A 12,555-nucleotide genomic window follows, 5' to 3' on the forward strand; every position below is an offset into this window, starting at 1 on the left:
TATCTCTTCAGGATCTGGATCTGACCGCACACGCCGACAGGCACTTGCTGGGTCCCTGCAACGTTGAAGGAGAACCCAGGGTCACCCTTTAACTTCCCAGGGCTCAGTGCACTTAGAGTTGGGTGACGAAGCCACGCCCCTCTTGAAGCCCCGTGGGAAATTGCAGCCCCTCAGCTGAGGGAGTTTTGCTAATTCATATGCAGTGTTTACTGAGTCATCTCTGTGGCAATATACCAGGTGGCTTTTTAAAATATCTGGTTTGGTGTCCAGTGTGATAGTTCAATTGGCTAACCCTCCTCCTTGCAGGCACAGGGATCCCGTATGGACACCACTTCCATCCAGCTCCCTGCTTATAGCCTGGGAAAGCGGTGGAGGATGGCCCAAAGCTTTGGGACCCTGCACCCACATGGAAGACCCAGAGGAAGCTCCTAGCTTCTGGCTTCAGATTGGCTCATCTCCAGCCATTGCAGCCATCTGGGGATTGAATAGTGGATGGAAGATCATTCTTTCTGTCTCTCCTCTCTGTAGGTCTCCTTTCCAATAAAAATGAAACAAATCCTTTTTTAAAAATCTGATATTTATACATGTGCATGGATAAGGAGACATTGAAGTTGTAGTGTTATACAGTGCAAGTAAGACTTCCACCGTCCCTTCCATAGTCTTCCTGCTAGGTTGTTTCTTGTGGATTTCGCAGAGATACATTGGGCATTTACAAACTTTTTATATATATATTTTTAATTTAAATGTTCATGTAATACTTTTTTCAAGATTAGTTTATTTGAAAGATTTACACGGAGAGGGGAAGAGACACAGAGAAATCTTTCATCCTCTGGTTCACTACCCAGATGGTCATAATGACCTGGGTTATGCCCGGCCAAAGCCAGGGTCTGGAGCTGCTTTCTGGTCTCCCATATGAGTGAAAGGTCCCATGCACTTGGGCCATCTTCCCACTGCTTTCCCAGGCACATTTAGCAGGGAGCGGGATCAGAAGTGGGGAAGCCAGGACTCGAACCAGCACCTATATGGGATGCTGCTGCCAGTGCTGCAGTTTAACTCATTACTCCACAGTGCCAGCTCCTAGTTATGTCATTTATATGGCAGCCAGGAATTCCTGTATAATTTTTCCTCTCAAGTATATTCCAAGGTCAGTTGAATTGCCCCCATTTCTTAGATGAAGCCATGGAGACAGTAAATGTGAGTAGCTTGCTCAGTGCCATGTTGTGATTCAAATGCTAGAATTCAGACCAGAAGTCATGGCGTGAAACAGCACAGAGCCAAGTTGGCAGGCACCTCGTGCAAGGTGACGAAGGGTTCCTTCAAGCAGGTTTACCTTCGCCCCACTTGTTTGTGTTTTTCAGCTATTTGTTTACTCGGGTGCAGGGTGAGGTTCTTCACAAAGGAAGGACAGAGATGAGTACTGGCTGTGACCTCTCCACCCAGCAGGTTGACCCTGGCCATGAGAATGCACACAACACCAGCTGGAACAGTGTCAAGCCAGATCTAGCCTCCCTGGGCTTTGTGGCGATCCATGGTCGTTCCTTGAGTGCTGGCTGCCCACTTGCTGCTCACAGGGGCCACAGGTCTGGTGGTGTTTATACCACCTGTTGAGGATCAAGGCCATTGGCCCGGGTTGGCCCGTGCTTTCACCTGTCCCAGGTGTAAGCAGGTGCATACAGGGGATGGAGGCCATCGCACCCTGGCAGTAGAGCAGACGGTCCTGAGCCAGCTGGCCTACAGGGCCGGGGGCAGGGGCGTTCAGGCTGCTCAGATGCTTCGAGTGCCATATCCTGACTGCAGCAGGCATTGCAGCCCTCTTGAAAGCAGGTGGATGGGTGGTTGAGAAGTCTTATCAGAAATTCCAGCAGATAGTGGGGTTGGGGAGAAGAAACTTTCCCATGGGAACTTGAGGTTGTGGCATCTTTGATGCCTCGCAAAGGCTCCAGACACCTACTGGGGAGAACCTTGAGAGAGGACATGTGTCCCATTTAGAGGTGGCGTGCAACAAGTGAAGACACACACACACCCCCACAGAGCTGTATTGTCTGAAAGCCAGACGATGATGTCACTCTGCCTATGTAGCTGCGTGTTAGAATTCAAAGTCATGATGCTAACGGGATGGACCACATCACATTTCCCTGTGTTTATTGTTTCTCCTACATGGCAGATAGCAAAGAGGGAACGCGTTCTTCTACCTTCTGGGTCTTGCTGAGTATCCTTCTGGGAGCTGTGGCCATGCTGTGCAAGGAGCAAGGGATCACTGTGCTGGTAAGAGCCAAAGTGCAGCAGGGCCGATTTCGTGTACACACCTGACCCCACCTGTGCTGCAGCTTGGGCTGTCCGTGGCCCTGCTTCTTTCTCTGCTTCTGTATCCCACCTGCTGGCCAGAGCCATAGACTTTTCTGAACTGATGGCATGTGGCAACCCAGTTCCGAAGGGTTATTGACTGGTTCTCACGATTGGCAGTTGGTGGGGAGTGGTACACAGAAAGTGCTTATGGGCTGTAACTATGGACTGTGTCTTCTTGAGGGAGTCTCCCAGGAAAAGAGGAAAAGAATGATTGGCCCCAGCTATGCAAGCTGGGGCGCTTGCATAGCTTTCAACACTCCTGGATCTAACAGAGGCCCAACCCCATCAGTGGGTCCTGCCCTGCTTTGATAAAGAGCAGTGGACAATTTGGAAATGAAGATACAGGAGGTCAGTTGGCCACTCAAATCTTCCCATGCAGCCACATGCTGTGTGCTCTGCCTTCCCAGGACTTACCACCCCAGAGCAAGGCTGCACCAGCCGACATAATCAAAGGGTTGCATGTTCACCAGCGTTCAGTGTGAGCGTAAAGGAGTACTTAGTGATTGCGGTTTAAAGAAGAGTTGTTAATCTGGCATTTTCAACAGGACTGCTCCTGTGGGAGCTCTTTGGAAGTGGGATGTGTCTGACGGTTGCGCATGCTCCCTTTGGAGTCTTGACGTGTTGCCATGCAGCATGTAGGGCGTGTCAGGCCAGCTCGCTGCTTTGTAAATCTGTTCCAGAGTATGTAGTGTTTAATAATTGTCACTAGAATCCAGATGGAAAACTTTATTTGATTTTAACCAGAGGTAAAACTAACAGTTTCAATCTCTTTTGTGTCTTAAATTCTGTTCCTTTTTCTATCTTTCCCTATGTTTCTTTGTTTTATACTTTTCTGCTTTTATAAGCCACTTTTTCTGAAACTTTTTTCAGATAAAAAAATTTTTTTAATATAAAGTTCTCTTCTTTCTGCCTTACAATCCATTACCCATAAATACTCATTTTTCAAGAAATTTATTAAAACATTAGATACTCTGGGTCACAACAGATCTGGGATAATTGTGACCACACAGTTCTCATTATTCCCAACTTTAAGACCAAGCATTCCAACATTTCTTGTGATTTTATTTAGCTCTAATGTACATGCAGAGAAATACTTAGCTGTAAAAGCTTGGACTGAATTTGGGGCAACGAGACACGCATGGCGATTATCACCCCGTCAGGTACCCTCACACCTCTGTCCTGCCCAGAAACAACTTCACAATGTATTAAATATTCAAGTCAGTTAGGAACAAATGTTAAATCCATTCTCTGGAGTATTGGCATAGAACCAGATAATTGGATCATTTTGAAAGTTCTTCAAAAGATTTGTGGAAAACACATACACTGTGGCAAAAACTCTGCGTGGATTTTTTTTTTAATTGTAAAAAGATGGAGTTGTTTTTTAATTCCTCTTGTCTAATGTAGGTGACTGTTAGGATGAGATCAGTTATTTCATATGACTTGAGCTTACCGGTCAACTTTGGCCTTGGCCATGTAATGAAATCGGTCAGATTGATTTGCTAAAGGGAATTCTGTTGTGAGCCAAAGCCTGACCCTCCTAGAAAGGGCCCAGTGAGGAGCTGCACAGCAGCAGCTCAAAGCCTGTTAGGCGGTCAGGACCCCAGGCCTGCTGGGCCGCAGTCCACCTGGCCAGGTCCCCGGCAAGTCCTGTCTGATAGCGTTTCACAAGCACTGCAGGATTGGGTTGTGTTCACGTGAATAAAGGTACCATGACCCCTTCCTGTTTTCACACATTTCGTTAAAAACGTGCACATTTTGATGATGCTTTTAAATGAGAGAGCCGAGGCAAGACCAGTCAGTGTTCAGCGTGGTCCTCTTGCCCACCAGGCTATCAGATGGCTGTCCTGAAGCTCACAGAAAAGCCAGTGGTGTTAAAAGAGGCGGGTGCTTCTGCCTTCCAGAGCTGGTTTAGAGCCAGACAGAGATGCTGCTCTGTGTCCCAAACGGGTGAACAGCACCAGACGTTTCTGACATGACCGACCCGGCGCTGGCCCATGGATTGGATAATTAGTGTCTCCCAGCGCTTCTGGGAGGTTAAGCAGGGATGTCACCCACCCTCTGAAAACCACAAATTAACCCTGACTTCTGATGATTTATGCTCTTCTGTGCTGCAAAGGCCCATGTGAAAAAGACCCACATTGTTCCCAGTGGGCTTCACCCGCCTATACTTCTCCCTGGAGACCCCCCCCCATGCACGTGCACACACACACACACACACACACACACACAGAGGGCCATAGGGATTCCCGCCAGAGGCTCATTGCAGAGAAGAGAGACCCCTGAGGCTCCGCTGCACTTCTGCTGGCAGTTAGCCTATATTAGCTGCAAACGCAGCCCTTCCCTGGGTACTATGCAGACCGTTGGCCCTGGGACTGGGGGGGCGACAGCCTGCTGCTGTCAGCATAGCTTCCAGATTTGCCCAGGGCGTCTCCGTCCCGGCCGGCTGGCAGGACAAGCAGAGGAGTGCACAGCCCTGCCAAAAGGAACACGAATCACTTTTCCCCATGCTCCCAGGCTAGCACCCCGCCTCACACTCCACATCCCTGCAGGGCAGGCCACGAGGTCCGATCTGACTGTGTGCCAAGGAGCAGACAAGAGGATGCTGGGGACCCAGGAGAACAGCCAGGCTCCATCTGAGAGCAGAGCACACAGCTCCTCCCCACTGTGCCACCTCTGGCCAGCACTTACTACTGCCAGGCTGCGGCTGGCTTTGTGAGGTTGGGGCTGCCTCTGTCTGCCCGGGTAGCCGCTCTTGCATAAACTAAAGGACTGTTCCTGGGAGCCCCAAACTACTAGCTTTCATGAATCTTTAAGTACTAGTCAAAGATTTATTTTAATTTCTTTGAAAGGCAAAGTTATAAGAGAGAGACAGATCTTCCATTTATTGGTTCTGTCCCCAAAAGGCTGCAGTGGCTAAGGCCGACCCAGGCTGAAGCCCAGAGCCTGGAATTCCTTTCCTGTCTCCCACAAGAGTGGAAGGGACCTGAGCACTTGGAGGACCCCCACCTGCCTCCCCAGTGTGCTGACATCCCATATGGGCACCGGTTCAAGTCCTGGCTGCTCCACTTCCCTTCCAGCTCCCTGGTAATCACGTGGGAAAGCAGTAGAGGACGGCAGAGGTGCTTGGGGCCTGCAGTCATGTGGGAAACTTGGAAGAAGCTCCTGACTTCTGTCTTGGGATGGGCTTAGCTCCAGACATTAGCCTTTTTGGGGAGCGACTCAGTGAATGGCAGATCAAAAGTAATCTCTCTCTCTTCTCTTCCCATCTCTCCTTCTCTCCCTTCATCTCTTCCTCCCCTTCCCTCCCTCCCTCCTCTCTGTAATTCTGCCTTTCAAATAAAAATAAACAAATATTTAAAGAAAGCAGTACTTCTCAATGCAGACCACACGCCCATTACTAATAAGTACCTTCCCAGGACTCAGCCGTGATGTGATTTGTTACCATGAGCCCAGCACTTCCTAGAAATAGAGGGATTCTATTAGGTAAGAGTGGGAGAGACCCTCGGTCCGTGATGAGCGCATCCGTGGCACTTCAGGCCAAGTCAGAGCTGGGTTCTCCCACCCTCAGTGATCTGGCTTTGCCCCCTTAGGGTTTGAACGCCGTGTTTGACATCCTGGTGATTGGCAAAGTCAATGTTCTGGAGCTTGTCCACAAGGTACTGCGCAAGCGCAGGTTGTTAGAGGTAAGTGTTCGCTCTCTCCAGCTTGGCCTTGGAAAAATATTCAAAGTGCTGTTTTCACAGCATGTCTTGGGATCTTTTCTTTTTCTTTTTGTGAGAGCCAGCCTCTGAAGGTAAAGTGGCTGGGGCGGAACTGCCTTGCGTTGGTGCCTGACTCAGCTGCGCCCATAGCAGGAGTGGCACAGCGTCAGGGGCCATGTGCTTGGTTTCAGAGTGCCAGCGTGCTCAGGAACGGGGCCCTGCTCTTCCGAATGGCGCTGCTCACCTGCGGAGGTGCTGCTGTGCTCTACGTGCGCTGGAAGATCATGGGTACTGGCCCACCTGCCTTCACCGAGGTGGACAACCCGGCCTCCTTTGCCGACAGCCTGCTGGTCAGGGTGAGCTCCGAGCATGTCCTAGGGGCAGTTTCCAGGGCTCCCCAGCTTCCTAGTCCTGGGTCCCTCTGCATCTCACTCCCCATCGCTAAGTAACTGAGAACCACTGTGCTTGCTTGCTATCACTGAGGACATTCCAGGACAAAGCCAGCTTGCTCGGAGGGCTCAACGTGAACCCCTGTGGGTGCCGGGTCCTCTGAGCATTTGCATGGAACTTGTCTCTGCATGTCCTCCACCAGGGGCCAGCCCCCCCCCCCCCCCCCCCGGCACTGCAGTCAATGATGCTCAGCAGGGTGCACGGCCAATTCCAGGCTTGCTTTTTGGGAACCTCTCTCCTCCCCTTTACCCCTTACCACCAAGATTTTCCATTTGCCACTAGCTAAATCTGCAGATACAGAACCAGCAATTATGTGGGGGGAGTGGGAGAGGTGGGCAGGTGCAAATATATTTCCTTTAAAGTCAAAAGCAGAATATGGCTCCTTCTAATGTCACATTTCTTTCCTGCTCTGTTAAAATGGCCCTGACTCTGTTCTTCTCCTTCACAGCTGGGTTAGTAGAGACTGAGCCCTTCTGGGAATTCAAGACGATTTTATAGGTTTCCTTTTGATGCACTCCCAAAGACAGAGATCCAGAGAACAGCCCAGGCCCCTGGCCATGTGTTGTTGGGCGCACAGGTGATCCCTGAACAGTGAATGTCCTGGGTCATGCCTTTGGCCATCGCTAAGTGTACGAAACCAGAACTTGGCCAGAAACAGTACAGGTGTTTTACCCAGTTCACTGTATGTGTATGTCCTCAAGTCTGAACGCATTGACTGCATAACAGCCTGCAGCCCGTGCCCAATATACAGATTAGCAACACTGTTTTATAGCCACTGCCCTTGAAGAGCAGTGTATGAATGCCTCAGAAGTGAAGGCAGGTTCATGCATATATTTCCTTGCAAATTCATCATCAAATTTAAGTGTTTGTTTTTCTTTTGACTGGCAGGCCATAAACTATAATTACTACTATTCATTGAACGCCTGGCTGCTGCTGTGTCCCTGGTGGCTGTGTTTTGATTGGTCCATGGGCTGCATCCCCCTCATTAAGTCCTTCGGGGACTGGCGGGTAATTGCGCTGGCTGCACTCTGGCTCTGCCTAATTGGCCTGATACGCCAAGCCCTGTGCTCTGAAGACAGCCACAGGAGAAGGTAAGAGGCAGCACTGAATTTTAGCTTCCTCCCTGGGCATGGCCGGCAGCACTGTGTTCCATCCAGTGCTGATCATCCCAGGAAGTTGGTGGAAGTGGTGTTGGTCCCAGGAGTTTCCCTTCCAGCCGCTCTCCCTGGCCAGGATGAGTTGCGTGTAATCAGGGTCCTTGTTGACTTCACCTAGGTGGGAAGGGGGCGGGAGGAGGGGGTCCAGATGGCTGCCTTATCTTCCCTACCCCGTTCCTCACAAGTGGTAAAGAGTCACGGTCAGCAATGAGAATGTAATTGATGTGTGTTGTGCCCATTGTTTCGCAATTGTCCTTCACTGACAGTTGTCCTTTGGTGAACGCTGTAGTGAGTCCTCTGTCGTCGTTGGGTGCAACATAGCCTGCTGCCCAGGGAGACTGGTCTTTCTTGGTGGGGCGAAAGTGACCTAGGAAAGCCAGTGTGTTTCACAAAAAGTGCAGATAATTTCTTTTAAGCATGTGTTTATGGAATTAGATTAGTAATTTGCCAAAGTAAATTTTTAAGTTCACCTATGTCTAAAATTGTCTGGTGATTCCCAAGACCAATAAACTTTAGTCCCAGTTCATTTAGACGTAAGAAAAAGGATTTTAAAGAAAATCCTGTAAGCCCAGCAGGCAAGAAGACACCAAGCTTGGCTGAGTTTCTTCATCCATCCTGTTCTATCACAGGGGACCCTGGAAATGATCTGCTGGTTCTACAAGTATGTCAGTGCTCAGCTTTCTGACATTTGCGAGAAAGTAGAGCCAAAAATGGTTTTTGACATTTGGACTTTCTGGCAGTTAAACAACTTGGGTCTTGGGATTCCTCTCAAGTCTGGTTGCGGAAAGGGAATTCCTTGAAAACTTCACTGACCTCATTGGGCCAATAGGCACTGAATTATTCAATGCCTAAGGAGCTCCTTCCAGGTCTCCCACCTGGGTGCAGGTGCCCAAGCACCTGGGCCATCCTCCACTGCTTCCCAGACACATTAGCCATGAGCTGGATCAGAAGTAGAGCAGCTGGGAATCAAACCAGTGCCCCTATGGGATGCTGGCATTACGGGCTTTACCTGCTAAGTCACAGTGCCCACCAGCACCATGTTTTTTCCTTACACTTGGTAACAGGTAATTTGTAATAGTTTGTAATATCCCTGTTCTGCCAGGCAGACCAGATCCTTGCCACTGGTGACATTTCTGGGCCAGCAGTGCCACCTTTCCTCTGTTGGTGGCCTGAAGCACAAATGTCTCTCTCCAGAGTTGAGTATTGAGCAGGACACGTTCCTTGAGACATCTGAAAGCAACTGTTCACATCTGTTCTTTTGATTTCCTAGGACCCTCACGCTGGGCCTGGGCTTCCTCGTTATCCCCTTCCTGCCGGCGAGCAACCTCTTCTTCCGTGTGGGCTTTGTGGTGGCCGAGCGAGTCCTCTACCTGCCCAGCATGGGCTACTGTATGCTGCTGACCTGTGGGCTCGGAGCCCTGAGCAGGCACACCAGGAAGAAGGTACTGCCAGGCCATGGCGTGTGTGCGCCCCCAGCCGCTGGACATGGTTCTCTGAGGCCATCTGCCTGTCCGTCTCTCCATCTCTCTCCAGAAGCTCGTGGCCGCCATGGTCCTGGGGATTCTGGCTCTCTATGCTCTCAAGTGCGTGGTTCGCAGCAGCGAGTGGCGGAACGAGGAGCAGCTCTTCCGAAGCGCCCTGTCCGTGTGTCCCCTCAACGCCAAGGTACCTGGGAGACCCAATGGGCAGAGGGGTTCAGCTCTATGCCGTGTAGAGAGTCCAGTGTCAGACCATGGCCAATGACTTGGGCCTTTCCTAGCGTTCAGGATTTTGGCAAGATTCCATAAAATGACCCCTAGGGAAGGTAATTGAGAAGAAATTGTTGGACCCTGACACCAGTGAAACAGATCACTTCAAGTGAGGTCCTAGTCGCCGTCCACTCGATGCAGTCACCCTCTGAAGCAATGGCGGGAGGTGACGTCCTGCAGTCGGGCTAGGCCAGGCACGAACCATCCGCCAGGTAGAACCCACACTCTGGTGTGACGTTAGTTGTCTCCTCTGAGCAGTAACCGGGAGGTATAATCCCTGCGAGTGTCGGTCAGGAAGTTCGAACTTGGCCGCGAGCTGTGCCCTCGGACCGCTACATTGACTGGAAGTCCCTGCCCAGGATGCCTTTGTCACATCAGGTGAACATGGAGGAATGTGCAGGCTTCACATCTGGCACTGGCTTTTTGAATTCGAGCTCCTGACCTCACTAGGAGCACCTTCTATGATAGGACCTGGCTTTTCCAAGCCTTCTGCCGTGTCCCTTTCGCAGGCTCTGGCGTGAGCAGGGTGGTATGAGCTCAAGCAGCCTGACGTGCCAGCTAGTGGGGTAGCACATAGTAGGTGTTGAAGAAGTGCCAGCTTTCAGAGGTTTGTGTTAGCTCTGATTTCACATGAAGTGGTAGGAAAGCACAGAGTGAGGTTCGAAGGTTTCTCCAGCAGTGTAGCTTGCTGTGGTGAACTTACCAGGCCCTGTTTCTTGGCTCTCCTGACCTGGAGCCATGGAGACCGTTCAGGGAGAGCTCCTGATGGGTGTGGCTCTCTGGAGTGAAGAAAGGACAGTGAGTCCAGGCCGAATAGTGTGGATAAAACTAATGAGCAGAGTGTGATGGCGACCTGGAAGTGAGCAGCAGTGCGTGAAAAGGCGGCTGACCGCTTGCCGGCCCCAAGCTTGGATCCGGACCTCCCCATTGTGCGTTGTCACCGAGAGATGGAGATGAGAGAATGAGTTAACTTGTGCTTTGCTTTCATTTGATTTTCTGACCTATCAGTTTGTTTTCTGCTACTGAGAATGAATCACCAGTGACTTAACTCCGTCCGTGTGAGGAGATACACTCTATTTTTGCTTTCCTTCAGAGTAGAGGTAGTTACCCATTTGTGTGCAGTTGGTTCGCACCCAGGTTGATGGGTGCCTGGCGAGAGAGTTCTTCAGTGCTAGGGAAGGAAGCCCAGCCTGGCATGGCGGGCACGCACACAGTTAGGAGGGTGGAGGTGGCTCTGGTGTTGCCCTAGTTCAGGGCGTGTCGGCTGAGGGCCAGAGTATTGGCAGAGCAGATGAAGCCGCCTCCTGCCACGTTGTCATCCCATGGGGTTCATGTTCTGGCTGCTCCGCTTCTGAACCAGCGCCTGCTCCTAGTTACCTGGGAGAAGCAGAGGAAGAGGGTCTCTGCCACCCACAAGGGATGAAGCTCTCAGCCCCAGGCTTTGGCTTGGCTCCGCCCTGGCCATTGCAGCCACCTGGGGAGTGACCCAGCAGGTGGAAGACAGCTCTGTCTCCCTCTCTCACTCTGTAATTTGACTTCAAATACATAAACCTTTTTGAATAAGACCTTGTCTGGAAAAACACCCATGGGGATAATCCTTTCTAAGATTTCTTCCAAGTATAGTATTAGTAAGCAAGACAACGTTATTGCTGCGTATTCAACTGTTCACTGTAAGGCATCATAGAATGATCTTTACTTCCTGGTCTTGAAGAAGCCGATTGATTTCAGGGAAGTGATCTCATTTAGCGAGATACTGGCTGCCTTCCACCCCAACAGAGAATACGTTTTCTACACTGGTTTGTTTCCTCTTGTTTTTCACTGAGCAGTGTGGGAGCGTTTGGCGGCTGGCTCTGGTTTAGGCCCAAGTCTATAAGGTGCACAGTCTGCAAATGATTGAAGCATCAGTGAAGTTTCACTGCCTGGCCTGCTTGGAGTTACCCCCAGTGCCTCGCCTGTGGCAGACTCTCCATATTAGTTATTGAGTCGAATTAAGTGGGAATTGAGCTCCCTACACCTGCAGTGGCCAAGACACCAAGGAACTGCATTCACCCTCGCTCATCTTTAGTTTTTTAGCCTCAGAGCTCTGTGGGACTCCATAGCATTGCTGAAGCAATTCTTAATTTTTTCAACAATGAAAAGGATCCTACCCCACTGTGGCCTATTTTAAAATCCAATATTGGCAGAATATTTGATACAGAGAGTGTATTCAGTATGTTCTGGTATTCAATATGCCGTTTTCTTTTTGAGATTATTTATTTGAAAGGCAGACTTAGAGAAAGAGGAAGAGAGACAAAGTTCCGTCCACTGTCTAATTCCCCAAATGGTTGCAATGGCCAGGAACCTGGAATTCCATCTTGGTCTCCCACGTCAGTGGCAGAGGCCCATGTACCTGGGCCATCTTTAACTGCTTTCCCAGGCACATGAGCAGAGAGCTGGATTAGAAGTGGAGCAGCCAGGACCCTAACCAGTGCTGAAACTGGTGTTGCAGGTAGCAGCCTAATGCGCTCCACTGGCCCCCAACATTGCTTTCTTGGTTGATGCTTTTATTCGGTTTGTTTACAGGCCGTTGAGCCAGTATTGATTTTTAGCTTTGGCTTCTCCTGTGGGGGCTCCTCCTTGCTTCAGTGGGTGAATTCAAAGGCAAAAGGAAAGTTGGAAAATAAACATAACAAAAATCACCTAACCGCTATTTCCGGTAACCTGTTGTGAAGTATTTGTTTCTTTTGGCCATGTAGATAACTGTTTTCTATTCAAACCATTCGGTCCATAAAATCCATAGGATCAAAGCTGTTCACTGGTGCCCCATTGTGCATAGCCTTTTCGGGCACTGCTTCCCTGGAAATGAGGGCACTGAATTCTCCAGGCAGCCTGATTGTCTTCCTCCAGCCGGGCCAGAGCACGTGCTGTGGGGGGCAGCTGCACTCCTGGTCTAAGCTTTTTCTTGAGGAAACAGAGGTCACCTGTGGCAAAGAATGCAGCAGGAGCTTGGGGGTGCAGCAGAAGCTGTGTCTCCCTCCAGGGTCCAGCAGGGCGTGGCTCCCAGTGTGGAACCTCTGGCTGTGCATGGGATGGGAGGTGGTGTCACGCTTGCCCTCCGGGACTGGAGGAAGCTCAGAGTGGAGAGCATACCTGGCGGCGTGTGCTCCCTGGCGG

At 50.4% G+C, this 12,555-nt stretch overlaps 1 protein-coding gene across 2 annotated transcripts in view; it reads left to right on the forward strand.

Annotated features, from left to right (window-relative positions):
* TMTC4 (transmembrane O-mannosyltransferase targeting cadherins 4) overlaps positions 1-12,555 on the forward strand; it is a 47,221-nt gene that overhangs the window by 21,460 nt on the left and 13,206 nt on the right. The window contains exons 6-11 of one of the 2 annotated variants that reach the window (XM_058670577.1): positions 2,165-2,265; positions 5,937-6,029; positions 6,239-6,403; positions 7,386-7,588; positions 8,925-9,096; positions 9,188-9,319. In XM_058670577.1, the coding sequence (XP_058526560.1) occupies positions 2,165-2,265; positions 5,937-6,029; positions 6,239-6,403; positions 7,386-7,588; positions 8,925-9,096; positions 9,188-9,319 (866 nt within the window). The remainder of the gene's footprint in view (positions 1-2,164; positions 2,266-5,936; positions 6,030-6,238; positions 6,404-7,385; positions 7,589-8,924; positions 9,097-9,187; positions 9,320-12,555) is intronic. The other variant, XM_058670578.1, reaches the window with a different exon arrangement.

This window comes from Ochotona princeps, chromosome 12 (assembly GCF_030435755.1).
Source record: "Ochotona princeps isolate mOchPri1 chromosome 12, mOchPri1.hap1, whole genome shotgun sequence".
NCBI lineage: Eukaryota > Metazoa > Chordata > Mammalia > Lagomorpha > Ochotonidae > Ochotona > Ochotona princeps.